Source organism: Ambystoma mexicanum, chromosome 5q (genome assembly GCF_040938575.1).
Source record: "Ambystoma mexicanum isolate Mex_15411 chromosome 5q, UKY_AmexF1_1, whole genome shotgun sequence".
Classification (NCBI taxonomy): Eukaryota; Metazoa; Chordata; class Amphibia; order Caudata; family Ambystomatidae; genus Ambystoma; species Ambystoma mexicanum.
The window spans coordinates 23,521,992-23,543,699 of record NC_090933.1 but is presented as its reverse complement, the minus strand read 5'-3'; the positions used below and the strand labels follow the sequence as shown (position 1 = coordinate 23,543,699).

At 45.6% G+C, this 21,708-nt stretch overlaps 1 protein-coding gene across 1 annotated transcript in view; it reads right to left on the bottom strand.

Annotated features, from left to right (window-relative positions):
• The window catches only part of LPCAT1 (lysophosphatidylcholine acyltransferase 1), a 1,148,174-nt gene that overhangs the window by 86,857 nt on the left and 1,039,609 nt on the right, over positions 1–21,708 (bottom strand). Inside the window, exon 13 of the mRNA XM_069620435.1 lies at positions 16,959–17,100. Coding sequence (XP_069476536.1) covers positions 16,959–17,100 — 142 coding nt within the window. The remainder of the gene's footprint in view (positions 1–16,958; positions 17,101–21,708) is intronic.

Sequence of the window (21,708 nt, the reverse complement as noted above, 5' to 3'; positions counted from 1 at the left end):
CCTATGACACAGATGTCAGGTGACAGATCACCTCCTCGAAGAACTCGACCTAGATGTCCTTGCTCTCACCGAGACATGGTTTATGGCCAGTTCTGTCACAAGGTTTGACACTCTCCTCCCTGTGAGCTACAAGATCCTCTCTGAACCCAGATACAACCGTCCTGGGGGTGGAATAGCTCTGATCTTTCTGGAATGGGTCCCTGCCTCCGTCATCCCTACGCAGGCCTACTCCTCCTGTTAATGCCTGGTCTGCAGGCGGTCTATCCCTCCTGGTCACTCTCCAACTGTGGCCACCATCTACAGGCCACCTAGCCAGGTCATCCTCTTCCTCTCAAAACGGGCTGACTTCTCCTCTTCTCTCCTTGCCTCTACTTCTCAACTTCTCCTTGGAGATCTCAACATCCACCTGGATGCTTCTAATCCTTCCTCTGGGCTTTTCCCCAACCTGTGTGACACCCTCTCTCTTTCCATTCTGCCCTATGGCCTAACACACACTGCCGGACATACTTTTATGTTCTCATTACCTCAGCTATCCACCCTCTCGCCACTCTTCTCTTGGACTGACCACTTTCCTCCCATCTGAAACTCTCTATCCCTCAGGCAAAGCCCCACAACCCCCCCAGCATTGCCACCTACCTTCTAGGTCATTCGACCCATGAAGCATCTGTCAGTGGATGCCTTTGCCTCTACTTTCTCTGCTCCGCCCACTCATGCGGCTGACTCACGCCCTGACACAGCCCTTTCTGATCTGCATCTTTCTATTTCCAACACTCTGGATATCCTTGCCCCGTCATGGAAATCTGGCTGAAGCCTATCTCCAAGTGTGACGCTTGGTATGATTCCGACCACGCCATCCTGAAATGGAAGTGCAGGGTGGCTGAGAGGAAGTGGAGAGCTTCGGGTGCATCCTCTGAAATTGGCCTGCCGCCTGCTCCAAAGGCAAAACAGACTATGCCCTGTCAAAGAAGAGAGCACACATTCAAGTCTGCGTCTCTGCAGCCTCCAACAACATGGCCGAACTCCTTAAAATCTGCAAGGAACTGGCCAATCCTGTTGCTGTCTCTACCTCTCCTGTTCCCTCCCAGGCCATCTGTATGCTCTGGCCTCTCACTTCTCTGCTAAAATGAAGGACATTCTGTCCTCCATCTCCTCTTCCTCTCTCGGCCCTCCTTTGGCCATCTCTCCCTCTCCTCCTCCTTTCTCACTGACAACACCTGACAAGGTTCCTTGACAAGTCAGATCTATGAAAGTGACATCTAAACAGGTGCTCCCCTCTTCCTCCTTAACCATTAAGGACCATATTGACACCCTCCTTGCTCCAGCCTTGGTCGATTTCTGCAATCACTCTTTCGCCACTGGAACTTTTCCCCTCTGCCCTTAAGCACTCCCTTGTGCATCCCTCCCTCAAGAAGCCATCTGCCGATACTACCTGCCCGGCAAACAATCGCCCAATCTCCATCACCCCTTTCCTGGGCAACATCTTGGAACAGCTGCCCATCTCCTAGCTTACTTTCCACATTGAATCTGTTGGTTGTCTCCATGACCATCAGTCTGGCATCAGAGCTGCCAGAGGCACAGAAACTGCTCCCCTGAAGATCTGCTCTCTAACCTTGATTCCAGCATTCCTCCTTCTGTCCTCATATTCCTTGATTTTACCTCTGCTTTCGACACGGTCAACCACGCTATCCTGATCAATCGACTCCATGTGAACCTGCGCGTCACGGTTCAGGCCCATGAGTGGCTGACCTCCTTCCCCTTGAACCGTCCCTCCCAGGTCCAACTTGGTTGCTTTCTCTCCACCACCTCTCTACCTGTGGCATTCTCCAGGGCTCTATCCTCTCATCCTGGTTTTTCAACCTCTACTTGGCCCCTTTGGCCCTCCTGATCTCTACCTTCTCCTCCAACTTTCAATGTTATGCGGATGACACTCAGCTTTCTTTCAGGCTCCTCTCCACTCTCGCTCATTCCTGTCTATCTGCGATTCAGGATTGGTGCGCAACCAACGACCTCTGCTTTAATGCCTGTAAGACAGAGATTCATCTCATTGGGACCTCTGCCCCTGCTTTCTCTCTCTGGTAGCCCGCCGTGGGCCCTCTTCCTTCGCCTTACTCCGAGGCAGAAAATCTTAGTGTCATCTTCCACTCCACACTCTCTTTCTCTCCTCACATCTCGGACGTTGCCAAGAAGTCTCACTACCAGTTGCACCTCCTCAATGGGACTCTTCCCTTTCTCACTTTCCCCCAGAAGCTCACCGTCTCCAGAGCCCTGGTTCTCTCTAGACTGGACTACTGGACCAGCCTCTTTCTCAATCTGCTTTCCTCTACTCTCCGCAACTAATCTAGAACAGGCCTCCGAGACTTATCCTTGGCCTCAAGCCCAAGCACTGTATCTCTCCAGCCCTGAAATCTCTCCACTGGCTCCCTGTGGCTGCAAGGATCAAGTTCAAGACCCTTTGCATTGTCCACAAGGCTTTCTTGGGCCGGGGCCCGCACTACATACAGCGCTCTCTTCCAAAATACTTTCCCTCTCGGGCCCTTCCCTCATCTACCTCCAACTCTCTAAGGGTTAGATGCTTCTCCAGGCAGAGAGTGAGGGGTAGATCTCTCTACTCTGCAGGTGCCTCCCTCTGGAATGGCCTCCCTGTCTCTCTCAAACTTGAGCCAGAACACCTGAAGTTCCAGAAGCAGCTCAAAACATTATTGTCCTCTGCTTTATCTCTCTTCCTCCCCTGCTGACCTACCTGTCTGCTGTACCGACTGGTTGCTTGGCTACCCTCGGAGCCTCACTGGGTACCAGGGTCTTTCTTGATCAGTCACCCTTGCATTGCCTATGGGCCTACCACACAATTAGGGGTTGTAACTGTAACTTTACAGTCCCTTGTTCTCCTTGCACTACCCAGAGCCGCGCTGCCTTGGCTGAATTTACTCAGAGCATTGCTGGCCTGTTTTCCCCTCCCCTCTCCCTTTCCCAATGCACTTCTCGTTCTCGCACTTGCACAATCTGAAAGGCCTAGTAAGATCGTTTGTCTTGTCCTCCCTCTGTCGTCCCTCCCTTGTTTTGTCGCACCTATAAACACTTGTGTAAAGGAGTGTTCTAAATGACTTATCATATCATATCTTCCAGACCCAAATTGTAAGGCAGAGACGGGTGCTGCATTAATGATCATCCCCATCTTCTTTTGTTTTGGGCTCCCGCAAAGGATTGAGTCAGACACGTGTTTCAGCCTTGATGGGTGTCATAAGTTTCCTAGGGTCATCCAGACATGGACCGCTTGCTCATTGTGCTCAGCGAGGCACAGCTCCACCTCACTGTCTGGGGTTACTGTTGGTACTCTTGTTCAGGAGAGAATTGCCATAGCATTTCAGTGCTGGGCTGCCCAAGTGGGCAGGACAAAGACTGATATGCAAATAGATATTTTCCTTCTGTGAAAGGCACAGCGAGCTAAAGTGTGGCTGCAGTCTCTCGAGTGGGTACCTTCCCAAAGAACAGGTCATTAAGCTGTGTTCGTTCGCGCAGAGGGTAACATATGACTTTTTTATTGTGTCTTTTTAAACAATCCATTGTGGACATTCCTCTGTTGGGTTCAATCTTGACATCACAATGTTCTCAGAGTTGTCATGCTTCACCCTGTTCTGCAGGCATCCCTCAGGCGGGTTCACGATTGCCAATTATACACTTTGCTCTGCTTTATCACAATACAGGAATGACTTCCCTTAGCTTCCTTTTGTTCATCAATCAAAGACTTTCGACTGCACAAGCGGTTTTACTAGACCCTTGTCTGACCACTTTGACCGTCTGTGAGGCTCTCCTAGGCCTTGTGGTATCAGTAGTTTCAAACATAGAAGGGGGTATGGGCCAGCCAGAGTCTTTCGAATGAGCACCCACGTGGTGCCGGACCACTCTGCAGCTGGTCTTTCCCCTGCACTTTCAACAGTTCTTTGATTCCCCTTATTTTGCCACTTTTGTTCAACACAGTTCAGTTTCTTTATCGAGTCTCTCTCTGTCTCACTGGCTTTGATGAATCACTTGGCTTTCTCTTGTCTCTGGAGTCAAGGACGGTACCATGGTAGCAGGCGTCTCTTCCTGCCTTGATTTTTAGCGTAGAAAGGCTTTGTGTACCGTTGACATCTTTTGCAGCACACTCGGGCTATTGTTTGCGGTCTTATATTTCCTTTTAAGGAGGCTTCACATGTCTGGGTTGAACAGGGCAAGGGCTCTTCTCTCCTTGTGCCTTCGGTTCCCGCAGTCTTTCGTCTCCTCTTGAACTGCCATCAGGAATAGCTGCCTTGCGGTCCGCCTTGCTCGTAGTGTGCTCTTGTGCTCCACCTTTTATCCCTGCAGGGAAGGGAAAGGACCGTCAGGTGTTTGTGGTTATTATCAATTGCCTGACCCTTGTGTTGGGACATGTCAGGTAAACGGCTCCAGTATTAGTATGTCGTCTTTCGTGGTGCTAGAAAATGTGTCGGAAAAGGTGGGTGGGGGAGCAGAGCTTCTGAATATCCTACGAAGTATGATGGGGAAAAGGGGTCATAAGAAAGGGGCCACCACGTCTCACCCAGCAGTGTCCCACCTCCATTCCCCAAAGACCCCCCCCCATCCAGGTGATCCTCCCTCACTAGTCCACCCCCAGGAACTGGATCCAAAAGCGATGGCCGTGTCCTGACCACCTGGATGACAGATCCCCGGGGACTAGTCAGGGAGACAACATCAGGTTTCTCACATGCCTTTCCTCCATGCGATGTGGCCGTATTTGTTTCACAAGGGAACCGGGAAAGGAAATCTACGTTTCCATGGTCTTTTTCTTTTCGGTGTACCACAGTGAAACAATAGGGGTGTAGCTCTAGAAACCATTGCATGACCCGAGGGTTGGAGTCTTTGCATTGGCTAATCCAAACTAGGGGTGAGTGATCTGTAATGAGTGTGAACTTTTGTCCTAATAGGTAATATCTAAGTTGGATAATGGCCCACTCGATGGCCAGGTCCTCTAGTTCCACCACAAAGTAATTTCTTTCACGTGGGAACAGCTTGCGACTAGTAAATATGGGGTGTTCTAATTCATCGCAAACCTGGGACAGGATTGCTCCTGACCCTATAATGGAGGCATCAGCCTGTAATATAAACTCTTCAGAGAAGTCGACTACCTTCAGGATTGAGTTCTGGCACAGAGTTTGTTTTAAGGTGTTATAACATATCATCCTCGTCATTCCAATGGAGTTTCTGGGGTTCGGCATTCTTGAGTTTATCTGTTTGCCGGGCGATTTTGTCTGAAAAGTTAGGGATAAACCTATGGTAATATCCTATTAACCTGTGAAAGGCTCTAAGATCTCTTTTGGTCTTGGGGGCTGGTGTACCGAAGACGGTTTTTACCTTCTCATGTTGGGGCTGTACATTCGCATTCCCTACAAAAAGGCCCAAGTATTTTACGGCTGACTGGGCTAATCTGCACTTAGCTGGATTAGTAGTTAGGCCAGCCCCTCGGAGGACTTTCAGGATGGTATACAGATGGAAGAGATGGTCCTCCAAGGACTTACTATAAATGACAGTATCGTCAATATAAGCTCCACAGAAATCGGAAAAGGGTTGTAGAATTGTATCCATGAGGTGTTGGAAAGGGGCTGGTGCACCGTGTAGGCCAACAGGAAGGACTTTGAATTGAAACAGTCCTAGAGGCATTGAAAACACAGTCTTTTCATATCTGGTCCATATACAGGAACGTGCCATTACTCTTAGGTTATAACTAGGGTAGATACAAATGTGGCTGCTCCTAGTTTATCAATTAGGTCATCGATGCGTGGCATACGATAGGCATTGAAGGCCCCAATGGCTTTAATTTGACGGACGTCTATGCAGAATCTCCAGGAATGGTCAGGTTTAGCGACCAACACGATAGGCGAGGACCATGGACTTGCCGAAGGCTCGATATTAGCTCTCCACATTGTGTTCACTTCTTCAATCACTATCAGTTTACGGGCCTCTGGGAGTCTATAGGGTTTAAAATGAACCACTTTACACTTAGGTCTTCTAATAGAGTTGCATGTGCCCTTTACTCTCCCTGGTTTTTCTGAAAATACATTGGGAAATTAGATGATTATATCTTTTAGATCTTCTTGTTGTTGGTTGGATAGCTCGGGAGGAATTAAATCAACGTTATCTATCTCATCGGGAACCAGGCAGGCTAGTACTTTGGCATGGGTGGCTGACGGGTTCTCTTTCCACTCTTTCAAGAGATTTATGTGATACAAATGGACCTTTTGCTTTCTGTCCGGTTGGGCTACCTTATAAGTACAGGTTCCCGTTCATTCTACGATCTCATAGGATCCGAGCACTTGGAGACAAGTTTGTTTTCTGAAGTGGGTAAGAGGACCAGTACTTTCTGTCCAAAGGAAAATGATCTTAAGCTCACCTTTTTGTCATAAGTGGATTTTGTTGGCTCTGGGCCTTTTCCATATGAGTACAAACTAGATCTCGAACCAATTTCATATGTTCTCGCATTCTGGTGGCGGTTTGCGAGAGGAGAATGGCTGCCTCTTCTCCTTCTTAGGTTTCCTGGAGCATGTCCAGGACATCTCTAGGCTCTTTACCATAGAGCAGTACAAAAGGAGAGAAACCTGTAGAGGCCTGAGGGGTTTTCCTTACTGCAAATAGTGCCCACCGGATCATTCGGTCCCAGTCTTTCCCATCCTTATCTACCAATTTTCGTAAAATTCGCTTCAGAGTTTTATTGAATCTTTCTACCAAGCCATAGGTTTGGGGATGGTACACAGAAGTTCACAAGGTGGTGATATGGATAGCTCTTTGACTTCTGCCATAAGCTTACTCATAAAATTTGAACCCTAGTCTGTTATTATTTCCTTGGGAACGTCGACTCTGGAGAAAGGATTTTCTGTGTGGTATTATTTCGCATTGGTAATGCCTCCGGATATCGGGACGCTTTGTCTACAATCACAAGGACATATTTGTTGCCCAATCTAGATGTTTCTAGAGGCCCAATTAAGTCCCTCCAGATTGTTGAAAAGGGGACTTCTATGATGAACAGATTCAGAGAGGCAGGTAATGGGATGTGCATGCTGGTCGTTTGACATATTTAGCACATTGTTTTTTATTTTTAATGTTTTATTGGTTTCAGAATCAAAAAACAAACAAGTTGTTTACAAGATACAAATAAACCTTTAACATATAAACATATCCATTTAATCCATATTTAAAAAAATAAAAAGACTGAACAGAGACCGAAGAAAACTAAAAATAGGATTGTTATAGCGTCCAATCGCCCCTTCATGCCCCTTCATTTCACACGTTTGGATAAAGGTCTTTATATCGGCGTGGATAGCTGGCCAGTAAAACTGCCCACTAATATGTGCCTGGGATTTAGATTGTTCTAAATGCCCCCCGGTAATATGGGAATGTGTGCTTGCCAGCACAACCTTTCAGTGGCACGAAGGTATTACCAACTGTGTTTTTACTAAGCCTTTCGTAGATGTCGCTCTTCTATAAAGTAATCCTTGTTTTAAGAAGAAAAAGGGGCTTCCTTTCTCTAAGCCTTCTCCTTTTGGAGTTACTTGTAGAAAAGCTTCAGTGAAAGCAGTATCATTTTGCTGGGTGAAAGGCTGGGTCAGGATAGATGGTAGGCTCTTCTTCCTTCTTTTCTTTGATGTTAGGAGATTTATCAGCTTCCCCAAAGACTAAGCTACCTCTTTCTGTTTCATCTGGTTCACTTTCTTTAAACTGAGGAAATGGAGCTCTTTCCAAAATTCCTTGGGCAATTTGAGCTCCATGACGTATTTCAAAAGGGTTCTCACCATGATTCTCTAAGAGAACCTTTACATCTCCCCGGTAGTCGGGATCGATAACCCCTGCTATGACGTCTATCCCGAACTTCCACGATAGGCCAAACTATTGCCAATCCTTGCAGCTGAGCACAAAAACAAAGTGTGGGATAGAGTTTCACAAGAAAAGAGAGGTGTCCATAAATGATAAGTCAGGATTTTGTAGCCAGAGGGGGTCTCCCTTCCCCAGGTTCTTAGCACGGGACAAGGCGGGACTGCAGAGCACAGCACACTTTTGGGGGACCTCAGCACGAGGCTACAATTACTTTCACTGGTATTGGGACTTTCGGTGGTTAAGACTCTTTTCTACAAAAACTCTCTGCCTCTGAGGACCTGATGTGTTCAAAATCATAAGACAAAAAGTTCCTTCAGTGTTTACATTGGGTGATGACTTTTTACACCTGGACCCCCCCCCCTCTTCCGGACTCAGAACCCTCTCGAATGTTAGCCTCCCTCCGACGGGTTCACTACGACTTTTATTTACCAGTTTTTACCTGTTGCATTCACAAGTCTCAATGTCTTTTTAAACAATCCACTGCGGACATCCCTCTGTTGGGTTCACTCTTGTCATCACAATGTTCGAGGGGTTGTCATGCTTCACCCCGTTCTGTAGGCATCCCTTTGCCGGGTTCATGATTGCCAATTATACACTTCGCTCTGCTTCATCACGATACCAGATTTACTTCCCTTAGCTTCCTTTTGTTCATGGGTCAAAGACTTTCGACTGTTCAAGGGGTTTTACACGACCCTTGTATGACCACTTTGACCGTCTCTGTGTGGCTCTCCTAGGGCCTTCTGGCAAGAGTAGTATCATCAAAAATAAAAGGGGGAGGGCCAGCCAGAGTCTTTCGAATGAGCACCCACGTGGTGCCGGACCACTCTGCAGCTGATCTGTCCCCTGCACTTTAAACAGTTCTTCGATTCCCCTTATTTTGCCACTTTTAAATTTTGTTCAATACAGTTTGCTTTCTTTATTGGGTCTCCCTCTGTCTAACTGTTGACATCTGTTACAGCACACTCAGGCTATTGTTCTCAGTCTTATGTTTTGTTTTACGGAAGCTTCACATGTCTGGGTTGAAAAGGGCAAGGGCTCTGCTTCCCCCATCTTTCGTCTCCTCTTGAACTGCCGTACTGCAATAGCTGCCTTGTCATGCGGTCTGCCTTGCCCATAGTGTGCTCTCGTGCTCCACCTTTTATCTCTGTGGGGAAGGGAAAGGGCCATCAGGTTTGTGTGGTTATTACAATTGCCTGACTTTGCCTGAGCCTTGTGTTGAGACATGTCAGGTAAACGGCTCTGTTATTAGTCTGTTGTCTTTCGTGGTGCAAGAAAGCATTTGTGTCGGAAAAGGAGGTGAAAGGGGTAGAGCTTATGAATATCCTACAAGCTAGGATGGGGTAAAGGTGTCATAAGAAAGGGGGTATCGCGTCTCATCCATCGGTGTCCCACTTCCACTCCCCGAAGACCCCACAGCCACGTGATCCGCCCACACTAGTCCACCCCCAGGAACTGGATCCAATAGCAATGGCCGTGCCCTGGCCACCTGGATGACAGATCCTTTGGGACTAGTCCGGGAGACACCTTCAGGTTGCTAACACCCCTTTCCTAATCCTGATGTATCCTACCTCCCCTCTACGGTCATAGGATATTGTCATGCATGTCCTGCCCTACTCCAAGACCTTCCATCAAAAACCCCAGGGCAGCAAGGCCCCTTTTCTAACTCTAATACTGACTTATCCTCCCATTCCTTGAATTTTCTAAACTACTGTGAGATCCTTTCCTTCCCTGCTTACCTCATTTACCGAAGATACCAGAGTGAAAGAACTAGAACCACCGTCCTGTCCTAAGCCACACCATCTTCATCACCCTACCCCCTCCACACCCCACCCCATGTACCATCTAAGTACTGTGACCAAGAAGAGAGAGTCAGGAACACCACTATGGTACTGGGACAAAGAATATGTGATCAGAGGCACACCAACATACTGAATGGACATGTCTCATTAACAAGGCCAGGCAAGATTAGGCAATTGAAATAAAGTATGCCCATCTGCAGCCTGTTGAGCACTCAGGATAGTATAAAAAGCACCCAAGCACTCAGTGGTTAGAACGATTGGCGAGGAAAGTTGATAAACTGTGGCTTCCTGGGACCAGCTGAGGAAATCCAAGACACAGATGCCGAGGGCTTGCACGAGGGAGCATCCTATAATAGAGTGGGCAGAAGCCTGCCACTTCATTTGCGGAAAAGGGTCGGGAAAAAGGAGGCGGGAGGTGTGCTAATCCCTTTTTATGTGAATGCCAAGTGCTCATTCCCCTGGGCTGAGTCGGAGACCCAGGATTGTCTGAGAGGCAGGTGGGAAGACCCTGACCTCTGGCTACAAGGACGCTATTAGTAAAAAGAAGGCAAGACAACCGGAGAGGCAAGTGATGTGAAAGCCTGGTGTGAGAGCAAGATAAAATCTCATCGCTGACCTATGTATTTGAAAGACCCGTCGGGTGAAACTGACAAAGAAGATCTACTGATACAAAGTAACAGAGTGGCCGCGTGCAGGAGTACATGTTGTCGAAAGACTCTAGCTGAATAGGAAGCTCCTGTGAATAAAGGGGAGCTGTGCGCAGTGCTGAAGACCGAGGAAAATAGAGATCCGAAAAGTGGGAGCTGTGCAAAATATCTCTTCTACAAGAATAAAATTGAAGTGAAAAAGTAAGACTCCTACCTAATAACTTACAGCTGAAGGAAGCACCAAAGACTCGGAAAAAACAGGACAATCAGTTCAAATTTACCCCAGTCTCCACCCACAAAGTGGAAAATTTAATAGCCTCACTTAAACCATCTAGATGCCAAGGGGACACCTGCCCAGCATCAATAATCAAAGAGGCAGCCAGGGATTTAGCACCTTTCATTATCACTTTAATGAATTCCTCTTTCAACGCGTGTATAGTCCCAACCAATCTTAAAGATGCTTGGGTTCTTCCCCTATTAAAGAAACCCAATCTAGACCCCAGCATCCCGACTAATTACAGACCGATAACAACGGTCCCATTTCTCTTGAAAATCTTAGAAAAGGCAGCATACCTCAAATTCAAACTTACCTGCAGGCTAAAAATGTGTTAGGACTCCGCCAATCAGGCATCAGACCGAGCAACGGTACTGAATCTGCTTCTTATACAATTGATCCATGAGAGTGTTCTCACCTACGTCATCAGCAGAGCCAGTACCGGTAACCGATGGAGTACTCCAGGGATCTTACGTCTCCACCACAATGTACAATATATTCACTAAGACTCTGTTTGATGACCTTGATAATCTGGGTCTCCCCTTCACAAACTATGCCGATGACACTCAGATTCTCATTCCCATTTCAGGTGATTATGACATTGATGTGGCACGGATTAACAAAATATAACTTACTATTCAAGCCTGTATGGCCGCACACTGTCTCTGTCTTAATGATGATAAAACAGAGCTCCTGCTCATTGGCTCGCCAGGCAGACATAACAAACTTAGCAACCAGGTGAAGACATTCGACATTGAAGGTATAAACATCAAAGTTTCCAAAGAGGTAAAAACCTTAGGCTTCTACCTGGACACAGCGTTGAATTTGAACAAACAAGTCAATGCAACTGCCTCAGCAACAAGTTATACATGTAAAATTATCAATGCATGTAAACCGTTTCTCTCCACTGATAGCTGCATTATATTAGCAAGAGCTCTTATTCTGTCAAAATTAGACTATTGTAACACACTCTATTTAGGATCGAGCAAACGTAATATTAACAAACTGCAAACACTGCAGAATAATGCCTTAAGAACTGTGTTAAGTATCCCAAGAATGCAGCACATTTCGAACGCCAGACGTTCTACTAAATGGCTCGCTATTAAGGATAGAATCAAATTCAAATTCTTATGCCTCACCCATAAATGTCTATCCAAACTGGCCCATAAATACTTAGTGGATAAATTCTCCAACCACACATCGGAATGTCCCACCAGAACCTTGCATGCCAATTGCCTTAAGGTTCCGAAATATAAGCTTAAGAAAGCAGGGGGAAGCAGCTTCCCAGTCATGGCAGCGCAGCTGTGGAATTCCCTTCCTGCAGCCCTAAGAGCAGTCCCTTCTCATTCCATGTTTAGGAAAGAAACTAAAACGGGGCTTTTCTCCCTCAATGTAGAATTAATGTCACAGCTAACATTATGTTCATATGCGGAACACTCTGCATGCCTATTTATTTTGTAAAATAACCTTGTATTACCGACCCACATATGTATGTAATGTAATGTAATTCTCTGAAATGTCATTTACCCATATGCGATTCAATGTTGTAAATAATTGCTACTATCTTGTTTATTGTGTAACCTGTTTGAGTAACCATGTGATCTGTGATGCGCCCAGATACCCCAAGGTTTGGTGCACTATATAAATAAATAAACAAACACCGAAGGGCAAGCAACATTCCAGAAAGTAAAGGAAAAGAGACTTTCCTCTAATACAAATGCATTAAGAAGCATTGGGATGGCTCACCGGCAGGGGTCTGATCCAGGAGGGCCCACAAGGAGGACAGGAGTAAAATGTAATCCTTACAGCTCATGGAAAAAAGGGTGAAACATAATAAAGCACATTGGCAAAGCATTGAGGTAGCCACCAGGTGGAAGATTGATCCAGGCTGGCTGCAGAGACCCCACTATAAAGCATTGGGGTGGCCACCAGACGGGAGAAGGATCCAGGAGGGCCACAGAGACCCCACAACAAGGAAAAAGAGGATGCAAGTAAAATGTAGGGCACCTGGTTGCGCGACCTCTAATAGGTGGAGCGTACAGTCAGACAACTGCGCCATGACCGGGGGAGCCCAAGCTGAAAGGAAGTTGAATTGAACTTTGGCCTTCAACAGGAGGAAACATTGAACCAGTTGAGCATTTGTGAGCTGGAGAACAATGAAGGGGGTCTTGCTCGGGGAGAGGGAAGCCTGAGAGACCTGTTGCAGAGGTACATCCTGATAAGAAAAAGGTACTGTGAACTTTTGTCAAGCCAATCTGAATTACCAAGTGAATCCTGAGAACCTGTGGAACTTTCTAAACCTGAGTGGCAACTTTACTTTGAACATTACCAGAGTGTCTTGGACCTGGCGACACGGGCTACGGAAGAGCTCCACTGTCAGATTAACTTTATTTTGAACACTATTGAATTGACCAAATCCCATATACTCTTTTTCTATAGAAGCGAGGGCAAGCATAAGTTTCGATATAGACAGAATTTTGTTTTGGACTGACAAGACTTCCCTTAGTTTGCTTTCCTTTTGGGAACATTGCCAACTTAGAGTTAGGGCAGGTTAGGCATGATACCACCCTGACAATTGAGAATAAAGGTTTTCAAACTGTGTTTCTCTTGCCTGTGTCGTCTCCTGATACCATGCCGGTCTCACATTAGAGACCATGAGGTGTGAAAGATCTATTTTTATTTTCCTAAGAACCTTCAACTCCAAGAGGGAAGGAAGGACATGTGCATGTGATTCTAAGCAGTTACAAGCATCAGAAATATGATTACAATGAGTAATGTATCCCTTGTGAAGCTTGTGGGTCTGCTGAGAATCACATGCTTTGTATAGATTAGCAAGCAGTACTTGTAGAAGGAGGTGAGTTGTTTGAAGGTAGTGCTGAAAAAAGATGTTTCAGCACTGCTTATCCCACCTGTTTATCACCCTTGGAATGTGTGCCCAGACAGTAATGTTGGGTAAAGGTGTGTACTGAACTCCAAGTAGAAGCCTTGCAAATGGCATTTAGGGGTAAATTTGCTATGAAGGCTAGAGTTTCCCCTGTGCCTCGAGTTGAGTGTGCTCTAGGCTTAAATGGCAATGTTCTCTTAGGAAGAGAATGACAAAGTTGGATGCAGTTAAGAATCCATTTGGAAATTGCTGCTTTAGAGATGGGGTCTTCCTCGCTTCTCTTTCAGTGGCTACAGATACAAAGAAACTATCTGTTTTTCTGATGGGCTTTGTCTTTTGAAGGTAGAACATGACAGATCTGCATACATGTAGTGTATGAAGGCTCTTTTCTGCTGCGTTTGTTGGGTTTTGGAAAAACACAGGCAGCTCTATAGTTTGATTCATATGAAATTTTGATATGTAATTTGGCGAACATCGAGGATGGGTGCATAGCAACACCTTGTCTTTGTGCATAACTACAAAGGGATCTTGTACTGACAGAGCCTGTAGTTCACTAACCCTTCTGATACAGATAACGGCTATAAAGAAGGCAGTTTTGTTGTAAAATGTTTAAGGCCTGCCTTGTGCAATGGCTCGAAGGGGGGGGCCCCCATGAGCCTTGGGAGTACAATATTGAGGTCCCAGCCTGGAGTAGGATTAGACATCGGGGGTACAGCTTTTTAACACCCTCCATGAAGGCTTCAATTACGGGCACCTTCCACCACAACATTTCACTTTGAGATGTAGTGTAAGTGGAGAGAGCCACTAGGTGTACTTTGAGCGAGTTAAAGACTAATCCTGAGTTAAGTAGATAAAGAAGGTAGTTGACTATATTGGATTGAGAGACAGTGTCTTGCACCATAACACAAAATGTTTCCATTTATTAAAGTAGCAGTGTCGTGTGTTAGGTTTGCGCGCTTCCTTGAGTATTTCCATGCACCTCAGGAGCCAACCTGCTAAGTTCAGCTTCTAAGGGCATGGGTGAAGCATTGTTCCTCGATCCTGAGTTAACAGACTGTCCGGACAAAGTAGTTTCATAGAAAGACACAGGGACATCATTTGCAGGTGGGAGAACCAGGTCTCTACATGGGAGCTATTAGGATCAGTGTTACTTGTTCCTGGTGTAGCTTGTGGACTATTTTGTTGAGATGAGGTTTTGGTGGGGGCGTGATGTTGTGGGACCTTTGCCTACCAGTTCCCCGCTCCCCCGGGATGGAACAGGGCTTGCCCCATTGGCTTCCTCAGGCCGTACTCTAGCATACCATGCAGATTCCCAATTCTGCCCCCCCCCCCCTGCAAAAGTAAGCGCTCAATATGGGATTGGATTAAAGGCGCTATAGGAGTTGTTTTCCCTAGATTGGCATGGCTGTGAACAGAGCTGACCTCCAATCTCTCTCCCTCCTCCTTGATCATGTTGCTAACAATACCGCATTAGCCCTTGCTGCTCTAAATACTGAGGAGTTAGTGCTCAGGACTATGGCACTTCAGAACAGAATGGCGCTAGATTACATCCTAGCCTTCCAGCAAAATTGTTGGGCAAGAATGCTGTACATTCCACCCGATAACTCCTCCCAGGTATTAGACATGACTCACCTCAGAGATATTGGGTCTAGTCTCCATGCCACTAATGGAGCAGCCTGGTCCTTATTGTACCTCTCACCATGCTGAATGCATGATTTTTGTCTGCTTCATTGCTGTGCTCAGCAAGCCTCACATATGACCAGAGACACCAAACTGATGATCCTGAAGTGGTCAAAGACCAAGTGGGGATAGAACGGGCACTTCAGGGTGACATTTCAGGCCTCATGGCTATAGACATGGATGGTCAGGTTACTGTGTACTCCAATGTGTAATGTATGTGTTTCAAGTGCTTCTCAGTTTTTCGCATTTACTTTTTCTACCGTGCTGTATTATTTAGAGTATGAATGTACGCGCATGACCTGTTGGGTTCTTTCTGTGTTATGTTTTTGTGGTCTACACCCTTGTTAGGGTATGACCAAGCAGGAGATTGTTGTGGCAGAATATCTACATGCTTTCACTAGGCCCATTCTGTGTAAGCCATTACTATATGATGCACACAATCCAGGCTGGCAGATCTCACTGAGCTCTAGCAACCAGATGTCACACGTTTCTGTTTTCTTCTTCTACCATGACCTTATTTGGTATTTAGTTATGGTTGTGTTATTTCCCATATAGTATATGCAAAAGCTATGCTAGCTGAACGCAAGTTACGAAAGGGTAGAAACCGTAAGGCCTAACTGCTGCTTAGAAGCCATATGTTGTAAGAAACCGTTACCATAATGCAAACTGTCTGGTAGCGCCCACCTGGAATTGGCCCAATGTCACTTTAAATTGATCCTTTTATATAGTCGCCTGGGAAATCCACACAGATAGTCATGGCAATTCCTTGAGACTTGTTGTGAAACACTCTCCAAAGCTCAGCTATCATTTGTCTCCAATAATATACAATACATGGTTATCACTAAGCCTGGTTCAGTCTCTTTCTTTTGTATTATTCATATTACTCATGCAAACCATTTGTCCTTCGGTTGTATGGCAACCAGCAGCTCAAATGGAAACAGCACCATGCACGACGACAGCAGCAGCATATGGGAAGAGGCAGCTTTACACGGACTACAGGAAGTTAATAAGCTGCTCGATGCAAGCAACATTTAATGACCATACACGTTTAATCATCAACCTATCTCTGGTCCTCATCCAATGCTCCGTAGTTGCAGAGAAACTGTCCTTTATGTCAGTCTTCGGAAAAACAAAACAAAGGAACAAATGGACATCCTTTAATATGCTGTACGACTATATTGGGGTGCTTCCCAAAACTCTTAATATCCGCTGGCATCCGTCCGTCAGAAGAACCTTGAATTTTCAGCCCAACTAGCTCACAAATATTTCAAAATTATACCATTTGGTATAACGAATCTCAGCTCATGTATTGCTTTATAAAGGTTTGCCCTTAAAGCAAAAACACAATTTATTGGATGAGGGGCACCCGCTTGCAAAGGCTGTCCCTCATATAGGTTCCCTGATTGTAAAACCATGTCCATGTGCCACATTCAATAAGAGGAAATAAGAACCCACTGACCCTCCACACACCAACAGACACAGCCCCTCCTCCCCCAACATAAGCACACACTGAAAATACCAATGCTCATATGCCACACTGCTACCAGCACTGGACCATCCCCAGGTGCCCTCTTTTGACAATACCATCAGGTTCTTACTCTTCATTAGGAAGGTTTTAGCAAAGCTTAGCTTTACTAAAAATGTTAACGCTTGCCAATTCTTTTATGTTTCGTACATGTGCATCTGAATCAACAGATAGGGATAGAAAATATGTCAAAGCAATGTTAGGAATACTGAGCGCAAAGAATTCAATGTATACTTTTCACTTTTGCACAATGGTGTATGGTACATACCAAATGTAATTTTTCCATTTTCTTCATCATCTATTGCTCTAAAAAGATCTGTTACGTCGAGCTCTGACACACCCAACGCTGTTTTCAGAATACAACTTAAGTCTTCTTCTGATATGGTTTTATCTTTTTCGGACTCGTACATCTATGGAAAAGAAAGTATTGTCAGGGAAAACTAACCAGCCGGTTTTCTCTTGGCTCTTAATATGTTCATTCATTTAATAGCTAAAATGTAGAATGCAGTGAATCGCTCTTTTTTGCAGTTCTGCCACTGGCGGGTAAGACCAAGAAATTAGGGTGAGGTGAACGTTTGAGTGGAGTTCTAACAATGGCCCCGATTAATCAAATAAAAAAGTGCACACTTTAATTTCGATACACAGCAGTTTGACCAAGATAAATCCACTCCACTTTTCCAGAACCCAAATGAAGGCTGCTTTCCATTTGGTGGAAACTTCTACATGACTCTGGAAAAACGACTGAATTTTAAAGTACAATTTTCTTCACTGGTTATCAAAGCCAGAGAACTGAAGTCCTAAACTGAGATCTTTCATTTCTTCAAAATGAGTGTAATGTCTTGGACGCAAAAAGTTTTTTTTAAGAGCATGAATGCATAATGTGTCAGCAAAACCAACATATAAACAAAACATTTTTAAAAAATCATTCTGGCCCTCCACAGCCAGAAATGAAGTGGGCAATGCTACGATGAGCAACATGATTTTGAACCCACCTCAATTTTTTTTCCTTGAAGGTTTCCAGACTGCCCTTTGTAGCATGTGCAGAACACATGTCCAATAGCTTTCTCAATTATCGAACATGAATGTTAATGTAGGGTAATCAGTTTTTCAATCGTTTTAATAGTTTCAACCAGATCCCATGGATACATTTTAGGAACAAAAACTTAAGTGTATAACTAATGTAATAAAACAAAGAAATGTACAAAGCATAAACTTCTATTTGATCAACAAGAATCTCAAGAATTGTGTTTTTATATTTGCATGTAATTTTATGGATTTTAATCGAAATATACACAGTGACCTACTGATGTGCAATAAAATAGTAGTAGTGGTCTCTAGGATCAAATTCACACTGAATCTGAAAGGGAGAAGACCCCAAATGCATGACTTGCTCAGTTTCACTATTGTGTCAATAATCCCCGAGCCGGCAGGCCATTGCTACCTAAGGTAATGCCCCTGGTACCCATAGTTATAGGCCCGAGTGTAGCCAGGGCCTTAACGAAGGCCCCAGGCATTACCATTAAGCCGTAGTGGCATGCCGGTGAGGGGTTTATCGCCATTAGTATTCCAGGGTTTTCAGCCCCGGGATACCAATGGTGTTATATTTTTCAATCGGCATTTGTTTTGCCATTTGAAAAGGTGGCTGCTGCAGTACGCGTTAGTTCTAGAAAGACTAGAACGCGCGTACTGTTTTATTACTACAGATCAACAGGACGCCATTTTGTGCCAAGTTGATCCGTAGTAATGAATGGGGAGGTGAGTGAGGAGGCTTTGAGACCCGGCGCGAGATGCACGCTGATGCGTAAACGGAATTACACTGTGGTAAGGCTTGCAATTGAGCCAATCCACGTTCAGTGTTTTCCGTAGCATCGGTGCGCCTGGTACTAATGGATAATATTAGGAATGAAGAGCTGATATTGACTGAGATGTAACGGAAGTATCAGTGGAATGTGAGCTTTACGCTTTTCCCATACAATCTTTCTTTTATCCGAGAGTGTGTGGCGACAAGTGGGAAATCTCACATGCATGAGGCTTGTAGGGACCAAATCGTAGTCCTCTCATGAGTATTCTACAGAGAATGCAGGAGCAGCTCTACACCACACTAGTTTCTTAAAAGGTTCGCTTTACACATATCAGGGTTAATGCCTCATATCTTTGGTGGGAGTTTGTCCTCTTCAAGTCGCCTGGTTTTCCATTGAGCGTTTACATCTGTTTGTGGTAAAGTATCCATGTTTTGTTAACTTGAGTACCAAAAATGGACATCGACAAAGCACAGAAGAAGGGTCATTGGTAGACCCATAAGTTCATACATACTTGCAAACTTGTGTTGCTAGTTGAACTACCAAATCTCTCGCTCTGTTATGGATTTACAGAGCACTAACAGCCAATGGTATACAAGTGATGTGTGAATGCTCACCAACAGCGTCCTGGAGAGCATACATGTTAAAGGTGTTAATGAGAGCCTGGAAAACAAGGTTTTGTTTACTCTTTATAAAAGGTCAAAAGGGCAGATCGATTCAGTTTGCAATTCCTGTGAGCATTTTCTCCAACATTGTGCAGCTGTGTAAGCCAGGCATTTCCCACTGATCGGTTGGGACCCAAACCATACTTTCTAATTGTAGCGAGGGGGTCTACCAAGCACCTTATTGGGAGACAGGCGTAGGTGAGTACACAATATGCTTATTATAGAACTCTACTGAACCACCTCTTACCTGTCTCCAACCCTACTTGCGTGGGTCCAAGACCACCCCGTTGAGCACCCAGTGTGATGTGGACGAGGAATGAGCAAAGACTAGGGCAGGGTTGGCCCTAGGGAAAAAGACACTAGGTTAAAGTAACTAGCACACAAAAAGAAAGGCTGGCAAACGAGTGCTGGTGTACGGTTCTTTTAGTTGGTGTATGTTTACTTATACATTTCTCTTCTGGTACATCAGCAGGGGTTGGAGAGGTTTTTTTTAATTTTTTTTAAGAGAAGGGGAACTTGATAAAACACTATATACAATTAAATTAACCCTAAGCAGCTGTGAATCTTAAAAACACCGTAATAAATAAAAAATAAAACCTTTAAAATAGTTCTTTAAAAATTGTCAAAATATACAAAATCCATACAGGGCACTCTACAACAACGATGTATAAAAACGCCTTACTTAGTATACAACCTGGCCAGGGCTGTCTCAAGGTCTTTGCTGCTGATCACTCTTGATATTCTTCTCTCTTGAGCGCTCTTGTGGTGGTTCAATTGTGGCATACAGACAGTGGCATGCAACAGCAGCAGCAATGTGTGGGAGCCCCAAAGACTTTACATGTGCTGGGCTGCGTATGCAAGGTTCAGCCCAGCAAACAGATGCAGCGTGGTGAGCCCCACAACTTTCTTACACCTGGGCTATGTCTGCAAGGTGTGGCCCAGGAAGTCTCGGTGGGCCACCCGATAGGGGGCCGGACCCTTCTATTTTATATAGACCAGGAGGGCTAACACCATTGGGTGCTAGCTGCTGTGGGAGCACCTGTAATTGTAAAGGCCCGGGGCATGACGGTCTATGGGCCACCTGGGTGGTGGCAATGCACAAAAGGCGCTTACCTGCTTGTCACGGGAGCACCAGCATGAAGGCAAGGCAGTGCCCGTGAATGGTGCAGAGTGCCCCTGAACCCTTAGGGGATTGTCACCATTAAACACAGCACTCTGCTTGCACCTGCTATTTGTCTTTCTTTTAAGAGTAATGGAACCCTTCCTTTACTCCAATTTTCTTTTCTTTTTACAGATGCTCGGCACGGCTATCGTCCCGGAGATCTGATCCTTTGTTTACTTTTTTGTTGGGTTACATGCTCCACCCCCACCCCACCGTTGAACTATTCTCGGCCCTGAGGATAGCCTTACCCTGTTCTATGAATTTATCAATCCATGATCATCATGGACAGGCCACTGGTTGCCACTTAGTACCCTGAGTCTCAGGCACCTCCCACAGTAGCCCTGAACTCCCAGGAACCTAGTCTAAAGAAGGAGGAACTGAAGAATGAAGAATGAGAGGAATGGGCAATGGGAACCTCAAACTGGACCCCTGGTAAATCATAGGTTAACTTAATAACAGGTCTGCTCTCCGTGGTGGTACGACAGAGAGCAGGCGGGCCTGAACTAGGGTTTCCTCCTGACCCGGTAGTGTGCACTATACCAAGTCAGGGTCCCCATCTTCCAGCAGAGGAACAGATAAGGGTTTCTATACCACATCCAACGTAGTAGGGGCGATTGGAACAGGATCTGTATTAGACTCTGATGGAACACTCTCAGGTTGGGGTTTAGGTTCCCTAGGAGGGGGATCGGTCTCCGTCGATGTAGGGACCCACACTAGTGTCTATTTAATCATTGTTCTGGGTAGACGCCAGCTGATAGCCCTTGGCGTCAGCTTCACTGGTTTCTGGCTGACCTTCTGATGGTCTTGTGGACTCAGTAGCTTAAGAAGCTTCTGGGGACTGAGCCTTTGAAGGATTTTGTTACCAGCACCTTGGCCGGTTCTTCATCTGTCACCTCGGGTGTCAGCTCAACCTCATCCCAAAATGGGAGCAGGTGGTTCAGTCCAAGTTCTTGATGTTCCTTGGCTGTCCCTCCTCTTGCAGTCGGTAGACGGAGCACTCCTGACGGATGCAATATGATGAAAGGTTGAGACTCCCACGTGTTGCCTAGCTTGTTGCATCCTCTTTTCCCCAGGCGATCAGCACACGATCGCCAGCTTGAAGTGCATGGAACAGACCTTGCCATCGTAGCAGCATTTATTTCCTCCTGCTGTTTTCTCCGCGGCAGTCTGGGCAAGCTTATGAGATTGCTCCAATTGACGCTTGAGCTGTTTTACATAGCTGGCGTAGTTCTTGCTGCCTGTTACATCTGCGTACACTCCAAAACACATGTCTACAGGCAACCAGGCATCCCTTCCAAACATCAAGAAATACTGTGTAAACCCGGTGGCATCGTTCTTTTGTTCAGTTGTAAGCATGGGTCAAGGTGGCCACATGCTGTCTCCATCTGTTCT